This window comes from Apteryx mantelli, chromosome 3 (genome assembly GCF_036417845.1).
Source record: "Apteryx mantelli isolate bAptMan1 chromosome 3, bAptMan1.hap1, whole genome shotgun sequence".
NCBI lineage: Eukaryota > Metazoa > Chordata > Aves > Apterygiformes > Apterygidae > Apteryx > Apteryx mantelli.
The window spans coordinates 19,907,858-19,930,519 of NC_089980.1; the positions used below are offsets into that span (position 1 = coordinate 19,907,858).

At 41.8% G+C, this 22,662-nt stretch overlaps 1 protein-coding gene across 8 annotated transcripts in view; it reads right to left on the minus strand.

Annotated features, from left to right (window-relative positions):
• Window positions 1-22,275, minus strand: part of MAP4K3 (mitogen-activated protein kinase kinase kinase kinase 3) — an 80,092-nt gene extending 57,817 nt beyond the window's left edge. For all 8 annotated transcript variants that reach the window (XR_010883659.1, XM_067292862.1, XM_067292861.1 and 5 more), the window contains exons 1-5: window positions 22,146-22,275; window positions 12,088-12,145; window positions 9,493-9,583; window positions 3,926-3,990; window positions 2,009-2,064 (exon numbers count right to left, since the gene is read on the minus strand). Coding sequence is in view for 7 of the 8 variants with exons in the window: in XM_067292862.1 (XP_067148963.1) it covers window positions 2,009-2,064; window positions 3,926-3,990; window positions 9,493-9,583; window positions 12,088-12,145; window positions 22,146-22,256 (381 nt within the window). In the remaining variant the exon portion in view is untranslated. The remainder of the gene's footprint in view (window positions 1-2,008; window positions 2,065-3,925; window positions 3,991-9,492; window positions 9,584-12,087; window positions 12,146-22,145) is intronic.
• Between the last annotated feature and the right edge of the window lie 387 nt (window positions 22,276-22,662).

Consider the following 22,662-nt stretch of genomic DNA (forward strand, 5'->3'; position numbering starts at 1 on the left):
CCAAAAAGAAATTAGGACTGTTATCAGTTATCAGCATTTTCATGGATAGTCCAAAATAGACTGATGGAAAAAAAAAAAAAGAGGGGGAAATACTTACTTACATGACTTGGTACTTCAAATTTTCAAGTAAATAGCATTGTACAGATAGACAACAATACTACTGATGATATATTTTAGGGGTATCTTCTCTTTGTCAGCTCATGAAAACCTGAACGTGATGTAGCTGAAGGCCTAATCAGTTACGAAATCCAACTCCTTAAATGAACTACAAAAGTGAGAAAAAAAAGCAAAAAAAAAAAAAAAAAAAAAAAGGCAACCCCCCCCCCCCCCCAAACCCAACCCTGCTTGCTGATATTTCAGCCTGGGTCCTTCAGGGGAATGACAAAAAATACTCAGCTGGACCTATGATTTTTGAGCTCCTCATGGCAGGGGTGCAGGCAGTCCCAAAACAGAACTCATTTTGATTTGCTTCTGGTACAGAAGTGTAATTAATCAAAGCATCTAACTGACCATTGCAACAAATGGCATTAGCTGGCAAAGTCCCATTTATATTCCTCATACTTAAATCTCTGGATGTCTCTGGCACAAAAAAATCCAACAACTCGCTCAGTTTTACTACTGTCCTGAAAGAATTTGAGGCCACCATTTTCAGAACTGAATGCCTGGAGGCAAGTACTTTAAAGTTCATATTTAAAGGACCTACCTTTTCAAAATCATTCCGATTCCAACCAGAACTGATAGCGAGCATTTTTTGAAATCAGACCATACAACAGGCTTATAAATATAAACATCGAAAGCTAACTTTAGGCATTCGAGTGAAATTCTGGACTCAGAGGTAAAATGAACACTGGACAAGTGACTTACGGACTGACAGAAGGACTATATTCTCAGATTTTTGACAAAGAAAAATGACTGCTGGGTTATAAACTATAACAAGATATCAGAAACTCAGGGTGCAATAAGCACACGGTTACAGATAACTTCAGAATATGCAAAAATGGGTACTGGCATAACACTTAAAAAACACATACAAAGTAGCAAACTCGTAAGCAATTTACACAAATTGACCAAGAATTCTCCCCAAATAATAAATAGTGATTTCACAAATTCCATTTTATATACTAAACACTTCTCAGACTTTGGAGAAGAGGGATTAAAGGTTTGAAAACCAAAAGAAGAACACTCCCACGTGCTACGTAAGTCAAGTAAGAGACTTCACTGTAAGGACAGAAAAAAACAAAAGCAAAAAAAAAAAAAAAAAAAAAAAAGTTGTGTCCCGTGAGTCAGAAGTCAGCAATCTCTGGCACACTGTATGCAAATCGTAAAGGGCATGTGGCAGAGTTGGCTCAGAGGCGACAGACAGAGGTTGGACAGAGGTATCCTGAGAGCGCGTTTGGAAAAGGCAGCAGCTCTCCGCTGCCAGCAGTCAGGAGATTCACATTCAGCAGAAGCCGAGAACTGCGCTCTCCAAAAAAGCTGTGTCTGATGAAGTTTTACTGGTGGGCTTAACCTTTAATTTGGGAAGGAAAGGTAAAACCTGGCATACCTGCGATGGAGAGGCTGACTGCCTTAATTTGAACATCTCTAGTACACAGGCAAATTTTTTTTTTTTCCTTACAGGCACAGACCAACCATAAGATATGTAAAACCAAATCTTTAATTTTTCCTTCGAATGTGCAGCAACTAATTTGTATTGCAAACACAGAGAAATAAATATGCCTCTTTTTTCCCTTTTTTAAGAGGAAGAAAAAAAAAAGACAACAGAAAGAATGGCAGCTTTCATCTAAATGATGTGGGATAATTTGAGGTTATGCAGATTATACAAACCAGCTCTAGGCTATAATAAAGGACCTCCTAAAAAATCAGAGGAAAATGGTAAGTCATCTAGACACTGCACTTCCATGGCATCACACAGATATGTTTAGCTTTTATTTTTTAGCTTCTAACACTTTTACATTAAAAAACAACTGTACACAAATTATAACACAAGAGCCTTTGAACATACTACCTGTAGTGTTTCTCTGCTAACATAGGCAATCTGCTGTTCTGAAAGTGGTCCAGTCACTGAAACGGAAGGGAAAAAAAAGAAGTTATTTCTTTCTCAAAATCTGGTAAGATACTTTTCCTTCCAAGCCTGTGCCTCAGTTACTTCCCATTCACACTGGGAGGATCTGACATCAGATGCAGCCAGAGGAAAGCACCATGCACCTTTCCAAACTCTCCCTCCGAGCAGCCTAGGCGCTTCCCAAAGTAAGGAAGAGTCTGCCTCTCCCCCCAGGTCCCCATTTTACTCATGCCTCTTAAAGGAGGAGGATTTAATTGTAAAGAAAAGCATAAACCAAACACCAAAACACAAACAAGGACTGGCCTATGACCTGTTCCTGGTCACAGGACTTTAATCCTGAAATTAAAAGATTTTAGGAACAGGAAATGCTGTTCTCACTGCAAGCTTCTCAGGTTTTGGAGAGAAAACAAAGGAAACAAACATTGGCTGGGGTTTCTCAAAGGAAACTGAAGGAGGAGGGAGTTAAAAATTAAACAAGAATTAAGCACCTAACTGCTTAGCTTCTTCAAAACTATAACCATACAAGAAATGAGTATCATGCAATATATATCTTTAAAACAGATCTAGAGTCATCTACCCTTTTCTGAAAGAAAAGCTCCAAAACCATGTAAAACTAAATATATTAGCACCCAGAGTATATACTTCTAGGCATGTATGTTTATTTTGAGCAATTTAATTCTGACAAATTTAAATGTTATTTTACTTAAGATTTAATTGTTGAGGCCTACGGTCCAATTGGAATAAGGCACTGTGGAAATTAGTTAAGATCAGAAAAGAGCCTTTCACTCTAGCTAGCAGCAGAGAAGCCAAAAGCCAGTTGCAACAGGAAGCTGTTCCTGCAGGACATTTGTTCGGGCATGTGTGTGACGTGAGCTCGCTTCCTGCTCTACAGGTGTTCCACAGAAAACCTATTAGGCACGATGCTCTTATCAACGCTGGCAGAGATGCGAGGGATTGACCAGGCTGTGCTCAAATGACTAAGCCATTAGAAGAGTCTGAATTTGTACGCTGGTGTCTCGTTTTCATGGCATCGGAGATAAACACAGAAACGTTTATACACAAGATAAGGATGTGAAGATACAAATGCAGAAAATCTTTGCAATTCAGAGTTTGGACCAATTTCCTGTCTGAAAAATATCACTTCAGAACCACTACTTGTTTATGGCTTTTTCTTCTTCCTAAACACACCTTATTGCCAGGGCATTATAACCCCTTAAAACCGATTTTGCCTTTTGAAAACCGGCAATCAATTGACTGATCCTCTCTTTATGCAATAGATTTACACATCCCTTGTTTTTCGACCACTTGTTACACCTAAGCCTAAAGCAAATATATAGGTCACCTTTGCTTTTCGCATGCCTTGCATCTGGCATAAAAAAAAGGCCCTCTTGGCACTACTGCAATACAAACATACATAAAGTCACTGCTTAAAAAGCACAGGAGCATCCATGCTAATCAATCCATTTATCTAGGTATCTGCAGGCAGTGGTATAGATTATACTAAGACAAAGGTCGAAAGCTCAGAAACAAAATGGCTATGAAGCAAAACTGCACAAGTTCTTTTTACAATACAGCATTGTTTAATTTTTACATGTTTTTTAAAAAGTAGTGGTCAGTAGATGAAGTGCTGAAGGAAGGAAATAACTTGTTCTTAAAAAAAAAAAAAAAGCAAACTACAGATAATTTTGTTTCAAAAAAAAAGTTACACAAATATGTAAGCACGCTAAAGCCGACCTTCAATGGATTATTATGTGTTCTAAGTTTAAGATTCATCCTCTTCCATTCCAAAAGACTGTAATCATCTCCTTTTTTGAAAACAAGCTTTACTTAGCTTTTTACGGAAGTGTGGTTTTGACATACCATGATAAATGTCCTGTAGAGAGCCACCTCCACAAAACTCCATGCAAATCCATAGCTTGTCTCGTCTATAAAGGGAATAAACCATTCATTAGCTGTCACACTTGAAAACCGCACCTTATGAAAGATAAGTCAGAGGACTCAAACATCACACAGCACAATATAACAAGCTCTGTATCATGAAAAATACAAATCATAACAATGAATATGATTTAATCTTTGTGATAATGCACTGTCAAAAATAATAACTAACGAAATATCCAAAAAATATTCTAGTGATTATAGGAGTAATATGAACAGTATTAGTGAAACATGTGCACACTAAATTTTGTAAAGATTGATACCAAAATGAAACACGTTTCTACTGATAGCGGAGAGAATGCAGATATTGGGTTCTTATTTCTTCCTCATTTTCACTTCTCCACTTCTTCTAGAGCAGAGGAGGTTTAAAAACAACAACAACAACAAAAACCAAACACACAAAAACCAAAACAACCCCCCCTCCCCCCCCAAACACAAAAAGCCCTAGCGCCATCTCTCAATTCCTTCCTTCCTTCCTTCCACAACAAATGGAGCGAAGCTCTAATGCTCTAGCCAAAGCTAGGCACAGCACAGCCCATGTTGTGGACAAGTGCCTGCTGAGATTATGTCTTTTCCCTCAAAATACCCGTGGATATTTTTGGTAGTGGGGGAAGAGGGAAGCTCTTTTGATCCCTCTCTCCGGGGGAACTGATTCAGCCTGACTCACTGCGCTCTCAGGAAAGGGTGATCTCCAGTTTAAGAACAGATAAACAGGCTGAAGACCTCAAAGGAACAGCACAGTACAAAAGGCACAGTTATGGTTTTCTTCTTTTATTTTCACTCAGTAATTTTCATTGGTAGGACACATGTACCAAGCGTGGTCGCAGAGGGGCATTTTGGACAGCAGAAAATCTGAGATGTGCCTGGTCATTCCTGGCAGCGGAAATGAACAGGAGAAAGAGCAATTGCATACACGGGACACAGGACAACCAAAGGAAAGACTGATGACTGCTCCACAACTCGCCCACAACCCCTGGTTTTGGGTTGCCTGTGTTCAGGTTTTGTTACAATAGCCGAGAAACTGCTTTGGGAAACGCCAACGTTCCTGGAAGTGTTTTGCAAGGCAACGGTGTAAATGCTGAGCTTATCCCCTGGGCTGGCACTTGCTAATGCTTCTCACCAGCAGGTAACAGCTTAGGCAGAGCTGTCTGCCTTGGGTGTCCTCCCTCTCTATGTCCCTCCTCCACATGCTTCTCAAAGCCAAGCCCTAGTTGCTTCCTCTAGCGGTGGGAAAGATGCTGTCAAGGCATTTCAGACATTTTAGGCAACAGAAGTCCCCAGCTCTTACTCCATACCTTTTCTAGGGGTTAAGTAAAGCACTGCTACTTTGACATAATATGAAGACTTTTCACTGAAATAAGGGATCAAAAGCAGACACGGAAGCAGTCTCAGGTACTCGTGACAGACAACAGAATTAGCAATGGCAGCAGGGGAGCATGAGTGAGAAAGGCGCACTGGAGACAGGCACCTGCAATCCCTTATTCATTCCCTACAACAGTACAGGGCCCAGACGGGGACATGGAGGTGGGCACAGGACATTCGCACCCTTGCTTACTGTGCGCTAACTTTCCCCCATGGCCAAGCCCTACAGAAAAGGGAAATGTAAGAGGATCAAAAAAGGAGACTGCATTTCTAACCCTCTCTCTTGCCTTCTAGTAATCTGCCGCTTGAATCCCAAGTGCTTTGAGGCAGGTGAAGATCCATGTCATGACAGTAACAAGGTACCCCGCTGCCTGCCTTTGCGGAGCATATGGCAAGCGCAGCAAACAAAACGGAGACAGGATCAACAGTACCACTTAGTGTCTGCAACCTAACACCTCCCTTAACAGCAAGGCACAAATTGGCCTCGCGGGAAAATCCGTACACAAACAGAAGAGCAGCATGGGGAACAACGTGCAAAGCAGTGCCAAGTGCAGGATGATGGTATTTTTCTTATTGTTCCTAGTATTGAAAGACGCTGGCAAAACAGAAGGTCAGGCAACGAGAAGTCTCTTGAACGCAGCTATTCAGTTGTCCAGACAAGAGAGTGGTGGAGCCCCTGTTAAACAGAGGGGAGAGCACCAAGCGAGACCAGAAGAGAGCGGGCGCCTTAGCGTATGTGCCAAAATTAAATTTAGGGTCTACAAAGGTGTATCTTGATACCCTGAGACTGGAGGAAAATAAGTTTTTAAAAGAAAAAGCATCACAGCCCAAGTACAGTGTCATGAGGAGAGGCACCATTTTCAGTCTCAAAACCTTCATTAGAGTAGAATGCAATGATAACATTTGTTCACAATCTATTTTCACATAAGTCTTAAAAATTATCAGAAACAACTTTTTATTAGTTATCCTAAACAATCCAGTCCCACTACGACTGATTTAAAAAAACAGTCGGCAAGACAACTGGATACTTTTGTCAATACTCCTACAAAACAAGTAATCTTTCCTCCAAAAACAAACAAAAACAGAACAGTCACATTCTGGTCAGCAGTTCACGCATTAGAAAAACAACTTGGGATAACTTCAAGAGCACGACAGAGCTCCAGCCTTCCCTTCTTGTATTCCTCAAATACTACTTCTTTGTAAATCCACCTTCTTAAAAAGTTTGCAACAATGCCTTTCAGGTTTGCTGAGCGTGCAAGACTAATGTCATGTATCAGGAAAAATGTCAACACAGCTTCCTTGCCAGGACTGTAGAAAGGTAAAAATAAGTGAACTTTAGCACCTGACAAGCTGTGAGTGGCCAAACAGACTAATAACTACACAAATTCAGACCAAACCAAACAAAACAACAACAACAAAAAAAACACTTTCACAAGATTTTGAGGTATTTAACAGTAGTAAGACTTGATTGCTCATGTGCAAGAAAAAGCCTACCAATACTGAAGAGAACACAAGTAATTCACAGTTTAGGTTAACCTCAAAATTGACCTAAATATTGAAAACTGAAGTGCAGACACTCCCCGGGAGAGTTTGGAGCACCAAGCCCCTACATGTACATATGCTCTATCTGTCCGCCCAGCCGCACAAACTTGCACATAATGCAGCTTGCATATCAACTCCATGCTGAAGAAAGCATTAAGGCTGCCAAGACAAGCACCCTGCAAACTCGGGAACGCCAGAACAGCACGGCTTATTCATCTGATGATCGTGCTGCCCCCTCTGTGCGTGCGTATACGTGACGGTACACGCAGGACACGACTGCCTGCTCTTGGCCGCACGACTCCCTGCTTCGCTCAGCGTCGAGCACAGATGGTGTTCATCTAACGAGCTATGCCACGGTTTGCTTTCCTCTTCAATCCTACTCTGAAAACTAAAGTCCTCTTGGAAACTTCCTTCATGCTCCACACTAAACTATGTCTGCGAAGTACTAATATGACCAGGTTTTCCACTACACCCCTTTGAAATGACTATAAAACGGAGATAATTCAAAACACAGATCCCACTGGCTTGAATCATACCTGTAAGTGTGCAACAGTTGCATTCAGCAGGCAAAGGCTAACAAAGCATTTGAACTGAGAGAGGTGACGAATCCCCACCGGTGAGAAAACACGCTTTCGGTGAGTGTCCAGGGCCACCCGGGACACTGAACACCAGAAGCAGGGAGAATATCAAACTCCTCGGGCCACCACTGCTCTGCCTTCAGCCTGAGACCTCCCCTCCTCCTCCACACTCCTCGCCCGGGCTTTCTCTCTCCCCCTCTGCCGACTCCAGCTCTGGCATGTTCACAACATGGCCAATTTCCGTTTGCTCCAACTACACAGATATTCAGTGTCGAGGTGTCTGAGAGCACACGAGAGCACTCCACGCTCGCCGTTTCAGCATCTCGCCCCAGTTCCCCCCCTGAGCAAAACAAGGAGCCACTTAACTTCGGCTGAGCGAGCTGGGGAGTGCACCTTCAGCTGCTCTGCAGTGCTGCAAACACACACCAACGCGGGCACTGCTGGCTGTAAGGAAAACTGTAACTCTAATAGATCTTGAACAAAAGTTAAAAAAAAAAATAAAATAAAAAATTGCAGTATTTCAGAAGGTGACTTGGCCAAATTGGAAAGGATTTTCGAAAGGGAAAGACACATTCCGAACACAAAAGCCACCTCCTGTCAAATATTAAATTCCTGCTTCAAAGATGGTGCACAAAAGCCTTTCAATATAAAAGTTACCAAGATTTTTCATGTGAAAATATCATCTCTTTCTTCCTAGCCCCAGCCTCCGAAGCACCTGACCTATATTGCTGAAAAGCTTTAGGCTATGGCAGATACCCATCATGGAAAATTTCAGCTTGAGCTGCTGAAGTCTGGTAAAGGTACCTATAATTGAACTTGGCATCTCTCCATGAGGGATGGGGTCTAGCAACCTTGACAGCATGCAGAGCTATCATGTCCCACCTATACCGTCCCCAAGCAGAGAGAATATACGTAAATATCTGAAATGAATCAGAAGCCTCTGAAACTGCATTAAAACGTATCACACGTTTTCAAAAGCCTGTATGATATGACTAAAATTATGACAGTATTAGGTTCACAAAATCCATCATTAAAAAAGGGGCAGTCCTTACTATCAAGCAATCGATATATCTAGCATAAAACATGTATCAGGCTGTATTAAAAAGAATTATAATATCAAATGTAATTAAGAATTTGCTATCAATTTTCTAAATACAGAGACTCTGTATGGAGTTTATTGCTACTGTAACAAGTAAGCATAACACCTTACAAAAGGGACTACAAAAAAAAAAGAACAAAAAAGACAAAACGATTGAAATGTACATTATTACATATACTAAAGAACAATGCAGCTCAAGAGGGAAAAGCAAAGATTAAAGAACCAAAATATTAATCTTTCTTATATTTCAAGGCAAATTCAAAACACAATCACCAGTGGGATTTTTAAAGGCTACATAGTTTCCACTTTTGTGTGCTTCAGTACAGATTTGTCTTTAAGATTTAACGTAGCACTACTACTCCTAAGCAAGGAGAGGAAAAAACAAAACAAACAGAAAACCCCAAAACACAAACTTTTCCTCCTTATTTCTCCATAAAACTCAAATTTAAGTTCTCAGACACTTTCACGTGCCAACACCAGTAAAGTCAGAATATTTCTGAGAATTGTATTATGCAGTGTGGTACAAAATATATACTTCTCAAAGTTTTGCAACTTTAAGATACTTTTCACTGAAACAGATTTAAACAGATTACAGATGCCTACTATTTCTTTACACTTTTCACACTTCTGCTTAACTCTTCCATTTATATTTTAAATGCAAAGCTTTTCAATGACAACTCATTTCCAAGGGAACATGACTACTTTGTCACAGAAGGATTTTATCAAAAGAAACATACTTATTTATAGAGGGACACTTCCGTAAACAGACCAGATTTTAAGGTAAATGAAAAATATACAAGTGAATAATACAGATTTGGTAAATTATGTTTTGTCTAAGAATCCTTATGGACCTGTCCTTTTCAAGGAGATAGAGGCATTTGTATATGAGCAAAAGAAACAAACTGTACCTGAGATAGCTGCCAAAATAAGCAACAATGTTTGGATGTTTACAGTCTTTCATCATAATGATTTCCTGCTGCACAACAGCAAAATCTTCTCCTGAAAAGCAGAAGAATAAATATTTTCATCAGCCTGGTCCATACCCGCCTCTGAACTAGACTTTCAGCACATGTTTTAAAAATAAACATTTTGAATAATTAAAACTAATGACCCGCCAGTTTCACATACATATAAAGCAGCTATAAATCAATATTTGTCAGCAAGGTCTTAGCAATAAGAAACTGAACTCTTAAGGTAAGAGGTCTCATTCCAGGCCAGATGGACTTCACATCTGCTATCCGATATCTCTTATGACATTGGCCACAGCTCTTTTTAAACTTTGTATTTTCCCTGAGACCCCACTGTGTCCATCTGCACATACCCTGTCATTAACCTAGGTTCTTAAAAACACGACAAACCTTGCTATTTTTGGCCACGTGTCCAACCTACATTGTATCACCTTCCTGAACAAAAACCCTTCAGTAGCACACTACTGCAACTTTTCAGTATACTCAGCGAGCACAACATTTTATGGCCTGTGTGTAGCTTATGTCCAGATAAAACACTGGCATAGTAAGGCCCGGGTAAATGCCAAAACTATTTCATGCTCAGGTTGCACCTGTCTTTCTATAGAAAGTTCTTACCAGATGCATACATCATGAAAAACACATGCCAAGAGGAAAACCTGAGATGTTTGCAAGCGGTGTTTTTGCTTTGGGGATATGTGCGGGGATTTTGTAGGCAAGGTGAAGAGAGAAAAGGGGAAAAGATATCAAGATGTAGGAGAGTGTTGATAACAGAGTTCCCCCCCCCCCAAATACCTATCAAATGTTATTTTGCAATTCAGTATCTCATGCTGGGGCTCCGCTGAAATTTCTTAAGTCATCAGGGCAAATTGTAGCTATTTTGCATTTGTTACTGTTATTTTTAAAGTAGTTCTCTGGAAGTCTGTTTAGCTCCTAGACAAACGCAGTTCAAAAAAACCCCAATTCATCCTTATTAACTTTAAGGACTTCACAGGTAAAATAAGCATGAAGGTCTTGAAAGAAAAATTAATGTCATGAATAAGAGACACTAAACAAACTGAAAAAGCATGAAAATTCAAACTCATCCTCTCATGATGAGACATGTCAAAATTCCCCTTTTGGCGTACTGTCATAGCACGCTTCAGCATAATTTGAGAGCTTTTAAGCCGGAAGCCAAAGCTTTTGTCCAAAGTCTCAGTATAGACAGCAAGCTCATGTTTATCAGTTATACAGCTGCTAATAAATTCCAAATGTAACACAAAATAAACTCCAGGAGAACTGGCCAAATTATTATTTAAGAAGACATTTGTTTTAAGTTTTTACCAATGCATTACCAAATTCTTAGGTCATCAAGATGTTACTTTTTAACCACAGATCTGATATGTATGTGTATTTTATTTACTGAAAGCAAATTTCAGACTGCAGGCTGCAAGGTAATGTCACAGTCCACTGTTTTCTACTCGTGGTGTGTTGCCAACAGCTTAAATCGTAGTGCTGCTGCTGCTGTTGTTCCCCGGCTCGGCCTTTACACGTGCGAACCCCTCCTTCCAGAGCAGGGCCCAGCACCGCTCCTCGTCTTGCCTGGATCGCCCACCCAGCACTACGTTATGCACAGCCAAACGCTTCGGTGAGGGGAACCTCCATAAAAAGTTAAAGCAGAAGAACTAGCCAAGATAATGAGACCCCCCCAGCTTTCAGTTGGAATAAAAGATGCATCATGAACATATTTTTTGGAACTCAAGAGTAAAATACTGTTTTGAAAAAAACAATTTACATACATTTTACACATATTTCTAATCACTTCCAGAAATAAGAGAAAATAGAAGAAAGTAGTAACTTCTGTCCTTCTCTGGCTGCATAGACCTTAAGGACAAAACCAGGTAATATTTAAAGCATTTTCCTCCCTCTACATTTATTTTGAAATGAAACACCAACAGTGGCGAGTTAAAACACTCGGACGTGTTACTTCCCAAATTACAGTACTTATGTCCAACAAGTCTAATCACATTAATCAAACAGCACTGGCACGCTGATAACTGACCTCTAAGGGAGAGGCACTTTGTAAAATTAGGACATACCCACAGTTCAAGCATTAATCTAGCACATCCCAAAGTTTTAGCCAGGCTCCCTGTTCACCCATCATTTCACCCGTTCTTCTTAATACTTCTCCTTCTACGCTTCTGCCAGCCAACTTCTTTTCTATCTTGCAGTCTTCCTCATTTCTCTTGTTCTGTGCAGGTTTTTGCATTACATGAGTTGAAAAGGCAGTACTCAAGGCTGAAAAACCCCATTCAAACTGAAATTTTAAATCAACTTTCCTTTAACTGTCCTCCAGTTATGTTTTTTTCCTTCTCACATCTTGCTTGTTACTTTTTTTTTTTTAAGAACAAGTATTTTGCCCTACACTAAGAAGAAGGCAACAACAATCATCCCTTTTTTAAATCCTCAACATGAACCCAACTGATTTTGTAAAAGTGTATTTTAAGCATGAAAATATTTAGTTTCAGTAACTTATTATTTCACATGAGAAACACTTACCTGGTTCTAGTTTTATTACTTTAATTGCTGCTAGCTCACCCGTGTTAACATTTCGGGCCTACAAAAAAAAAAAAAAAACACAACAGAAAAACAAAAGAACACACAAGAAACAAAACCGTATTTAGAGAGCAGAACACAGCAATAGACTCTGCAATCTCAACTGGAGAGTCTCTGACAACGCAGAAGGAAAGAGCAACTGAGACGCACAAGGGTCCAAAACAAAGACTTTTCTTTAAAAGCAAAAACAGTCTCAGTATGAGCCAATACATCAAAATATTTTGTACATTTATTTCACGTAAGGTTAGATTTTTCTTCTAAAACACACTATGTATTTATTTTTTATTGACCTTGCAGCATATATTTTCATTAGATAAGCATTGCTACTGAGTTTTGTTATAACCAAAACACTTCTTTAAAATAATCCATGTCTTTGCTTAATGACAGTAAACCAAACAGTAAGAATTCAGTGGCTAACACGCTCTTCCCCAATACTCAACACAAGGTCTTTTGCCTGCTTTATTATGCCCTCTTTTTGAAGAATTTAACTACCAACTAATCTTTAGACCTACTCACGTGACTCAACTGAAAAACTCAAGCTTGGACATTTCTGAAAAGAGATACTTTTGTAGGAAACATTCTTCCAACAACACTTCTTGTACTGGATTTATTTTCTAATGACAAAGCAAACTATCTCGCAAAAACATTGAATGGCTAATTTGTACCGAGGTCTCGAACTCTAACCTTTAAGTGTGCTCAAGCAACATTGTGCTGGCACACAACAGTCCTGAATTATGCATGGCCTCGATTATGCTATACCTCCATATTAAAATCCGCAACCAACTGAGCACTGAGATATTACTTGCAAAGTACTTATAGTAAACGTGGACCCCAGAAAAGCAGGGCCATGGAGCACCAGGTGCCCCCCGCCCCCCGCAGAGTATGCGACTGCTTCTAACGAGGGAGATGCCTTCTAACCCTCTCTCCGACCACGAGAGCAACATGTCTTCTGCTCTTGCTTCACTACCTGCCCCTCGATCCTTGCTGTCAGCCAGTGAGAGCATCCTCCCCTTCTGTAAGGGTGCTAAGCAAACAAGCCAATGAACGAAGGGGTGAGAAGGCGGCATTAAAATAGCCTTCCCCTCACACACACAGCAACCTGATCTCAGCAGCACTGCGGCCAGCTTCAGCAGCCATCGCTCAACAGCTTAACTGCACCCTCCCTGGGGCTCCCTCGTGCTGGAGCCTACATTCTGCCAAGAAAGCAAGGAAGCTAAGTTTTTAAAAAGCCACTAAGAAACAACACAAAATATGACAATAATAATTTCTCTTTTTAGAACTGAGTACCAACTTGGGGGGGGGGGGCATTTCCCCTGTATTTGCAGGATACTTCTGTACCCCTGCACCCAGCTGCAAGGAGAGGGCAGCAAAGCTGCTCCCCAGCTCCGAGGCAGCAGCTCCTGAAGGATGCTCAGCGATCGCCTGACGGAGACCTGGTACCCACTGCTGCACCACACTGGACCACTCACAAGGGAGGGCACAGAAAGTGAATCCAGTTTCCCATCCACTTTCAAATGAAAGATCAGATCTGTAGAATTATTATAAAATTATTACAGAATTGAATGATGCAGATCATTACCCACCTGCTGCACTGCTAATGACCTCATTTTTAAAAGTCGCTTGGGAGCTCACGAGCTGATGGCTTGGATGACTGGAATGGCCAATGTACATTTTAAACGGACATTTTTTTATTATTATCAAAGAGAACTGATTTACAATACTACTTTGCAAGAGTGTAGGACTCACCAAATGCTATAAGGTATTGATTTTTTACACAGCAGCTTGACAGTTGGCTCTGGAACCAGAAAGGGAGAAAAGAGCAAGACAGAAACCAAAATGCCATGGAAAATATCCAGTGATGAAGCCCAGAAAGAAACACAGGGCGTGTTCCTGCGTTTAGAGCTCTGGATAGGTCGTAGCACAGCTGACATCCAACCTCTCACTGTTCCTCGGTATGGCAATGCTCTTCTGTAATGCTAGGAGTACAGCCATTTGCAAGATAATCTACACACAGATACTTAAGAACAGATTCTAAGACCAGTGGGAATCCTAAAAAGTCATAGAATAAAGCAAACTTGATAGATTGTGGAAAAAACAGTTTAAAAAACCCCCAAGATTTCTCTGGCAACCTTCCCTGTAAGTAATTATTTGGTTACCCCACTGATGGCAGCAGTGTCTCCAACTGTCACCTTAGGGTGGACCAAGGATGCTGAAGACACAAAGAAGAGCTAGAATGAGTCCCTTTAACCTGCACCAGAGAACAAGGGTAGCACAAGAGAGAGAAAGGCATCACCTAAACATGAGCTAGAGATGTTTATTCCTGATTTCATTTCTTTCCCCAACACATTCTTCTCACAGGGAGAAACAAACATAGAGGCAAGATGTTCATGAATCAAAGGTCAGTATTTTTTTTAACTGCCAAGATTAACATTAAAGATTGCCTAAGCTTTGACAAGACGACTGTCAGGGAGTCTTGTTACCACTAATAGACCTGCTTTGGGGCAATATGTACTAGCAAGATAATCAAGGAGACACAGTGGTATTGGATAGAAGTGATGAGATCCTGAAGCTACATATCCTGCATTCAGCTGGAATGTCCAAGACTAGAACTGAAAACCAACCAATTTCAGAGGCTTCAGGGATTTTGCTCATCCAACAGGAAAAATAAGATGCTTGGTAAAATTTTTAACAATATGGTGTTCAACTCTCAGGAATTTCTTTGCCTGGCTATGGCTCCACAGGTCGCTACACTTGTGACCACTAAAGCAAGACAGAAGGTGGGTAGGCAGCTGATGAGAACTTCAGAACAAAACTGCTTGAAATACGTGAGGATACTTGTCACAAAGTCATACGCAGTGGCAATGCCAGAAAGCCATCCATAGTAAGCAGACATATCTATAGACACATCTACAGTAGGACATGCAAAATCCCAGCCAAAGGACTAGATTTTGAGTGGCAGGCGACCTTGCCAAACCTACACTGTCAACATTCAACCCCCTTCCGCTGTAAAGGAATTTCTTTTGAGAACAGGATGTTGAAGAACTGTTCAAAACGTGGGCAGGAAAGAACAAATGCTGTGGCTTTTCATTTTCAGCTTAGGCATTTATCCTTTCCTCACTACCAGCAGTAATGTAACTCTTTGGCCAGCTGCCTGTACTTTGGACCAAAATCCTCCTGGGTTCATGAAAACCAGAAAGGAGGAACAAAATGTGATTTAACTCAGGTTGCCAATGCCTTCAGGAAGGGTAGACTGTCAGTTCTTATGGACATGAACTGTTACTTAAGAAAACATGACTTGAAGTAGACAGTCTGAATAAATTAGCAGTTTGTATCATACTCCATTTGAGTTATCAGCATTGAAGGTGTTGTCACAAGTAAGAATATGAATTGCCTTTGTTAATCTGGGTGTAGAAGAGACATCGTCCTGATTGTAGCGACACAAGGGCTCCTTACAAAGGCTGAAGATTAGGTATCCCTGACAGTTATTGTTAGGTCACATCGACTACCCTTAAAATCACTGGTTGTGACATGATTCCTTACCTGAGCTCATATGAATGACAGATCAAGAAGCACCGGGCAGTTCAAGCTTTCTCAACACATGCTGAAAATGGTAGTTGGCTTTGACTCTTACTTTGAGGGTACTTGTATACCTAGCCTACAAGTAGGGCGAGGATACTGCCATATGCTTTCATTCAGTCTAATTAGGGTAGATTTGCCGATTACTTGACATTTTTGAGACTAGAGGATAAATAAGGGGTAGATGACTGAAGAACAATTTCAAAAAAAAAATATAGATATATTTGGGTGTTGGAAAACGCAACCAGAAATTTTGGAGAGGCTCACACTCTCTCTGTAAGAAAATACACATTCATTCTTGGCTTCCACTTGCACCTCAAGTGCTGTAATTCCTAGCTCTTTTGATGATCAGGTAAGAGCAGAAGTCAAGCATTTTTACTCTCATCCCTGTTTCTATGAGCAGGAGCCTGCAACTAATTCCTGCAAATGCAGATTTCACAAATATTACCCCTGCTTTGCCATCATTACTGCAGCGTGACCCAAACATCATCTATCTAGAAATCAAAACTGTCGTACAATTCACCTGCCCATTTAACAAGTGAATTATGTCAAGGTGAACGCATTACACAGGTTTTCCAGAAGTAAGGATATTGCTATTTGCATACAATGTCTGCACCAAGATGCAATTACAGCATTGAATGTGTACAGTATTTGTGTATAGCAGTTATACAATGTCTGCTCTGGAAAACTGTAAAAAGATGTTGATGCCACCACTGGCTAAAAGAGTGACACTCTTCTGGAGGTCTAGACCACCATATCTTTGCAGGGGAAGGAACCAACAACCTTTTAGTCAAGCTGGAGAAGCACTGCCTAATTAAACAGGAAATAATGGAAATAGTTGTTAGTGTCTCTGTGACAACAGTAGGATGTCAGATCAAAACACTAAACAAAAACAGGCACCTGACAGAAATAAGAGCTAGAAGAGTCTAGTTTTTTATCGTTACTGCATTATATAAAAAAATCTTTAACCGAAATGCCTCACAATTGGAAAGACCTTACTACTTTGAAATTGAGAATGATAAAGCAATGCAATATGGCAGTGCCCAGCTAGGATCTCTTCAGAAAACACCAACCGAGCAAAAACGTGTGACGTGTGTCTGAAAAGAAAAGGAGGGGAAGGAGAAAAGGAGGAGAAAGGTTATTGGTTAGTACTGCACCTATGCCACAACATTAAACTTAAAAAAGGAGAGGTTCATGCAGTTGAACTAGTATAGACATAAAATCCAAGGTCCATGGAGGTAAATCTTTTGCCAAGATTATATTTGTCCTTCAAATGGAAGCTGGCAATATAACATCCCTAATGCTGCAACAAAAACTAGGCCAAAAAGCAATGTCTAAGATGGTAACAACAGGCTGCATCTGTTTCTGACCACTTTAAGTGAGAATTGTTGAATGGAATTTAGACAAGCAATTATAGAGCAAGCTACTGCTTCATGGGATAGCTCGCTCCATAGTGCAAAAAGAGAAAAACTTCCTGATTCGGATTAGCTCAGCTCTTCAGGAAAATGGTTAGGTTTTTTTTTTGTTTTTTTTTTTGGGGGGGGGGGGTGTTGGGGTTAGTTTTCTGCCAGGGTAGCTAACTGCCCTGGCACCAGCAGATGAGCTCCAGAGCTAATGCAGGGTGAGCTGTGGGAGTGTACAGCCAGGAATCAGGTCGGGAATTTCCCCTTAGAGCAACCGTGAACTGTTATATCAGTTTGCCCCATCTCACAGGATGTAACAAATGGGAGCTGAACTACTCAGAATTATGATAAGAATTATTAGGTTCTATATTCTAGTAGGAGACATGATACCAAAACCCTATAGAACTACAATTTTAGAAAGGAATGCTTTGATGAAAGGGATGCTGTTAAACAAAAAGATCCTAAATTAAGACAAAAAAAAAAAAAACCCTAAGCATGGCACGAATTCTTCTTTAGGAAACCACAGTCACAGACAGTAAAGTGTATACCACCCAGGGCAGTAAGAACAGGATGGCAAAACATCCACCTGTCTGGCTGATCGGCAAGCTTCAAAAGGCTATCAAAGCTGAAACAGAGATCCTTCTAAACAGCCATTTATTCCTAGCGAAATCAATAGGAGCTTGAACAGTAATAAGATATATCAAGAAAGCAAGACTGAAATGGATATCAAAAAGCATACAACTAAAAGGCATAAAAAACTCAGGACGCAGTTGAAGTATGTGAGAAGCAGAGAACCCATACAAGAATTGATGACATACTGGATCACTGCAGGAAAGAGAAGCAAGGAAGGAAAATGAGTTAATGGCACTCAGGAGGAAAGAAGCCTGTGTGTCACGCTGCAAAACAGAAGGTTCTTCAAGTTAACCTGGTCTGCACATATTCTCTTCTAGCAATACATAGAAGCAATACTAGAAACCACAGACAAGGTTCTGAAACAAATCTGATTGACAGAAAAAAGGAGTAACAGTCATGAGATGCTCCTCAGAGACTCTGAAAGGGTTTCAGAGGGAAACAGCTGAGCTGGTAAACACATGGCTTCCCTCACTAAAAACAGCTCCTATACCAAATGACTGGAAAACTGAAAAAAATGCATTTTTCTCTTTTTTTAAATGAGACACAAGCAAAGAGCACCCTACAACGTTCTATGTCTTCATCTGTTAACTGGTTGAAACTATAATGGAAGAACTGAAATACGACAGACATGATATTGTCGATACCCTTGCAGAGGAGCAATGATAAATGAGATGAAATTGATACAGAGCAAAAAGAATAAAGCAACCACTTTGTTTAACTCTAGAAATATTTCTTGAAACTCAGCAGGACAAAACAGTGTCTCTTTTCCACAACAGAACATAATTCCTCTTTCACACTTTGCTCACCATCCTACACAATGCAATTCTTCCTAACAGTGAAATACAGAAACACAGAAGGCAGAAATAACTTGTATGACAGCAGAACTAGTTTTCACCCTTGCGAGCAGGTGTCATTTTGGATGAGAAAATTTGATAAAAATAGAAGGTGAAATTCAAGAGTTTTCCTGACATATAACTGCAATTGAAAATTCTAAACCAGACTTTATATTGAAGCTAAATTACTTGAGCAGTAAATTTTATTAAGACATAGAAAACAAAAACCATACAAATGAAAACATGATATGCAAAACTGAAGAAAAGCTCAACTCCCAAAATCACTATTAGGAGGCTGCCTCTCTGTGCTTTGTTACAGAAACATCAACTGTAATAATTTGTAGTAGTAATTTGTAAAAATAGTAATTAGATTTCATCATTAACTCCTTTTGGCAACCTTGAGAGGGGACATCCCTGGACAAGGGAACAGATTATCTCCAAGTCCTGTGTTTTACTTAAATGTGTAATGAGGACTTTGTAATATTAATGTTTTTGTCTATCATGGCAACATAGCTGCAGTGAGGAGAGGAAAAAAAAAAAAAAAGGCATTTTTCCTATCTCTTTCAAACCATCACTGAAAATAATATTATGTCCAGTATTTATGTTCCCATGATACATAAAAATTAAGGAATCCAGATCAAGTTTCATATCCTACAACAAGCTTGCATTGGTGCTAGTTAGAAGAGACACTTAGTTGTTCACTGAGCATAGGTGACACAGAACAAACTGCATGCCCAAGAAAAAAGAATTACCCATTACCTTCCTTACAACAAATTCATTATCACCTTCTCCAAGTCCTCTTTGAAAGCTGGTTTGTGGGAGGGCAGATGATTACAAAATATTGGTTTAAGTCAAAAATCCCTACTTTGTGGTGCACTAGCATGTTTCCAGGTACCAGCCAAACAGCAGAACTCATAAGAGTAGGATCTTATCAGTTTGACCAATATCCTCATTTCCTTTATAGTCTCCTTAGTTCAGCCCGCACCCCAGGTTTTTACTTTAAATTCTAAGATCTTCAAAGTAGTCCACCTACTTTTTTAAAAATCGTGTATTTTACTCATAAAACTGTAGGTCCATGCACAACTCAGGTTGAAAGCCCGACTGAAAAAGATCAAGGAAGTAGATGCCAGCCTACCCTGCTTTCAGCTCCTCAAAACTTTGCCAGGAAAGCAGGTTATGGAAAGGTCAGCATTTAGCAAGAATGTCAACATAATAAGATTGTCATCTTATTAAGGCAATAATCCCTACTAACTAACAGAAAAAATACGTGCCTACATGGCTCTCCTAGCTAAGCGGGAAAACACACAGTTCTCAGACAATTTATACGGAATAGTCTGAGGCTTCCCAAAGTACATTCAGGCATCTGCGAATCTAATTTGCTGAGATTTCACCACTGATGAGCACCATCATCACTTGGCAAACCTCAGCTTTGCACATTTATTTCATCAGCCACAGACCAAATTCATTTATAGAAGCCAGGATGAAGCAAATGAAAGAGGTTTTGTAAGAAAACGGACAAATTTAAGATAAAGCCCTTGTAAGCTCACATGTGAATGACCCGTAAGACATTATTTGCTCTTTGGGACATTAAAAGTAGCCTTCATTATTGGTTTTGGACTAATTTTGTGCTTCTCTTTGAAGGTACCTTGGAAAAGACCTGGCCTCAAAATGAAGCAGTCAATAATTCATCCAGGAGAAAAGCACATCTCGTTTTCCCTACAGTGTCCACAACCTACAGTACCGAATCAGAAAGCGCCCATCTCCGTCTAATCTAGGAAAGATAAATAATTATAATACCAGCCTAGAGTATCCATGTTCTGACATATCACCTTCTAGCTCAACTGTCACATGTAGATGGTGAACAAAAACAAATCCATTCTTAGGAAGGAGAGGACTTCTATGCCTCAAATTAAAAAAAAACAAAGTTAACAGCAGTACCAAGTATCGGCTACTAACAGAGCAGGGAATGAATAATTACAGCAATGGTTAGCAAGCAGGATAATCCTCAAGGAAACCTTGACAAATTCAATGAAACGTGACAGGTTTCATATGCATAGCAGTATTACAAATGTAAATATTCATTCTATGGTTGGCGTTAACATTCTCAAAATTAAAAAGTAAACACAGATGACTTAGTTAATTTGTATACAACAAAACTGCCCAAAGAACACTCAGAAAAACTGATCAAAAATGATATCACCAGAGTTAATAGGCCAGTTTCAAACTGCACTAGAAACAAGCTGAACACATCAAGGTAACAATTTGCAGAAAAAGAAACAAAAAAAATAGAGCCTGAAGTAAATAGACATGGATAATTTAAAAAAAAAAAACCAAAAACAGTGTCTTATGCAAATACTCAAAGGAATTGGCAAGGTGGGGGAAAAAAACCCACAGAAAACCTTTTCAATTAAGTAATTAATAAAGCAGGGAGTTTGCGCGCTAAGAGTGTAACAACAAGAGGATTTTAGGTCCTGAAACTTTCACAACATTTAAGTGAGCTTAGATTAAACCAAAATTGCCCCAGACACGACGTTGTTTCTAGGCACATTCACTTAAAGGCAGAGGTGGAATCAGTGCTACTTCTGTGCAACAGAGCCTCAAATTGTGGAATATCTCTAAATGTTTTGTTACGGTCTTGTCTACCAACACAGCTTGCTTAAATAAATAAACACTGCGATGACAAAACCAGAAGACATTTGGAAAACGCATGGCTAAACTGATGCTTCCAACACACTACATGCAATAAACCTCAAGTCTCTCCTCTGTTGTGCCGCAGAGCGGAAAGAAGGTAACCAGAGGTGCAATGCTACCTGCGGGACAGGTGCCACATCATGTCAGTCAAAATACACAAAATAGCAACATACGCTACAGATGAAGAGGAAATGTCCAAGTAGGCTAAAATCAAAGAAAGCTGAAGTTAGGTGTGGCAAGAGTTGCTTTGGCCATGCTTTTTCTACCTTTCTGTCATCAGGACAGGATTATTAAAGAGACTGAAATCACGTCAGACAACCTTGATAACGCCTTTCGTGACCCTCCGCCGCGCTTTTGAAGCCCCACGCTTTGCAGAGGCCAGCGCGAAACAGCGGCATTCCCACCTGAGAAACGGGCCGCCGCGGGGGGGGAGGAGGGGGGATCCCAGATGCTCCCCGGGCCCGCAGCGGGCAAGCGGGCACGTCCCGCCTCTCGCCCAGGCTCCCGCCGGCCCTGGAGGGCGGCGGGCACCAAGGCCCCGTCCGCGAAGGCGGCACCGCGGCGGCGGCCGGGCCGCAAAGCGCGGAGACGACACTGTCACCGCGCCCCGGGCCCCGGGGGGGGGAGGCACCCCGCTGCCTGGCAACAGGAAGAGCCCCCTCAGGGGTGGGGGCGCTCCGTCGCTTGGCAACGGGGACACTCTCCCCTCCGGGTTGTGGGGCGGGCGGGGGGGAGCGACCCCGTTGCTTGGCAACGGGAGGAACCCACCCAGAGGGGTGTGTGGGGGTGCGGTGCCGCCTAGCAACGGCCCCCCCCTCCCCGCCACGGGAGGCCGGTGTTGACAGGGCCGCGGCGGGGCCGGTACCTTGTAGACGTCGCCGTAGGTGCCGCTGCCGATGCGCTGGATGAGCTCGAAGTCCTCCTGGGGGTTGCGCCGGGACAGGTCGCACACCCGCCCGCCGCCGCTGCCGCTCATGGTGCCGGGGGAGGCCCCACTCGGCCGCGGCCCCCAGGGCGGGCGGGCGGGCGAGGCCCGGGGGAAGGGGAGGGCGAGGAGAGGGGGGGAGGGAACCCAACACCGGAGCGCTCACCGCCTCCCCCCGGCCCGCTCGGGCAACATGGCGCCGCGCCGCCGCACCGCGCAGACGCGCACCGCGCCCCCCCACTCCGCTCCTCCGGGGCTCCGCGCCTGCGCGTGACGGCGGGGCGGGGCAACGGCCGCGCGCATGCGCGGGCGGCGCCGCGCCGCCGCACGTGGGGCGGCGGAGCCGCGAGGTCCGGCGCGGGGCCGCGGGGGCGGGTCCCGGCGGGGGGGGGGCGAGCGCCCCCCGGCGGCCGCGGCGCCGCATGGGGCGCCCCGCGCCGCCCCCGCCGTGCCCCCG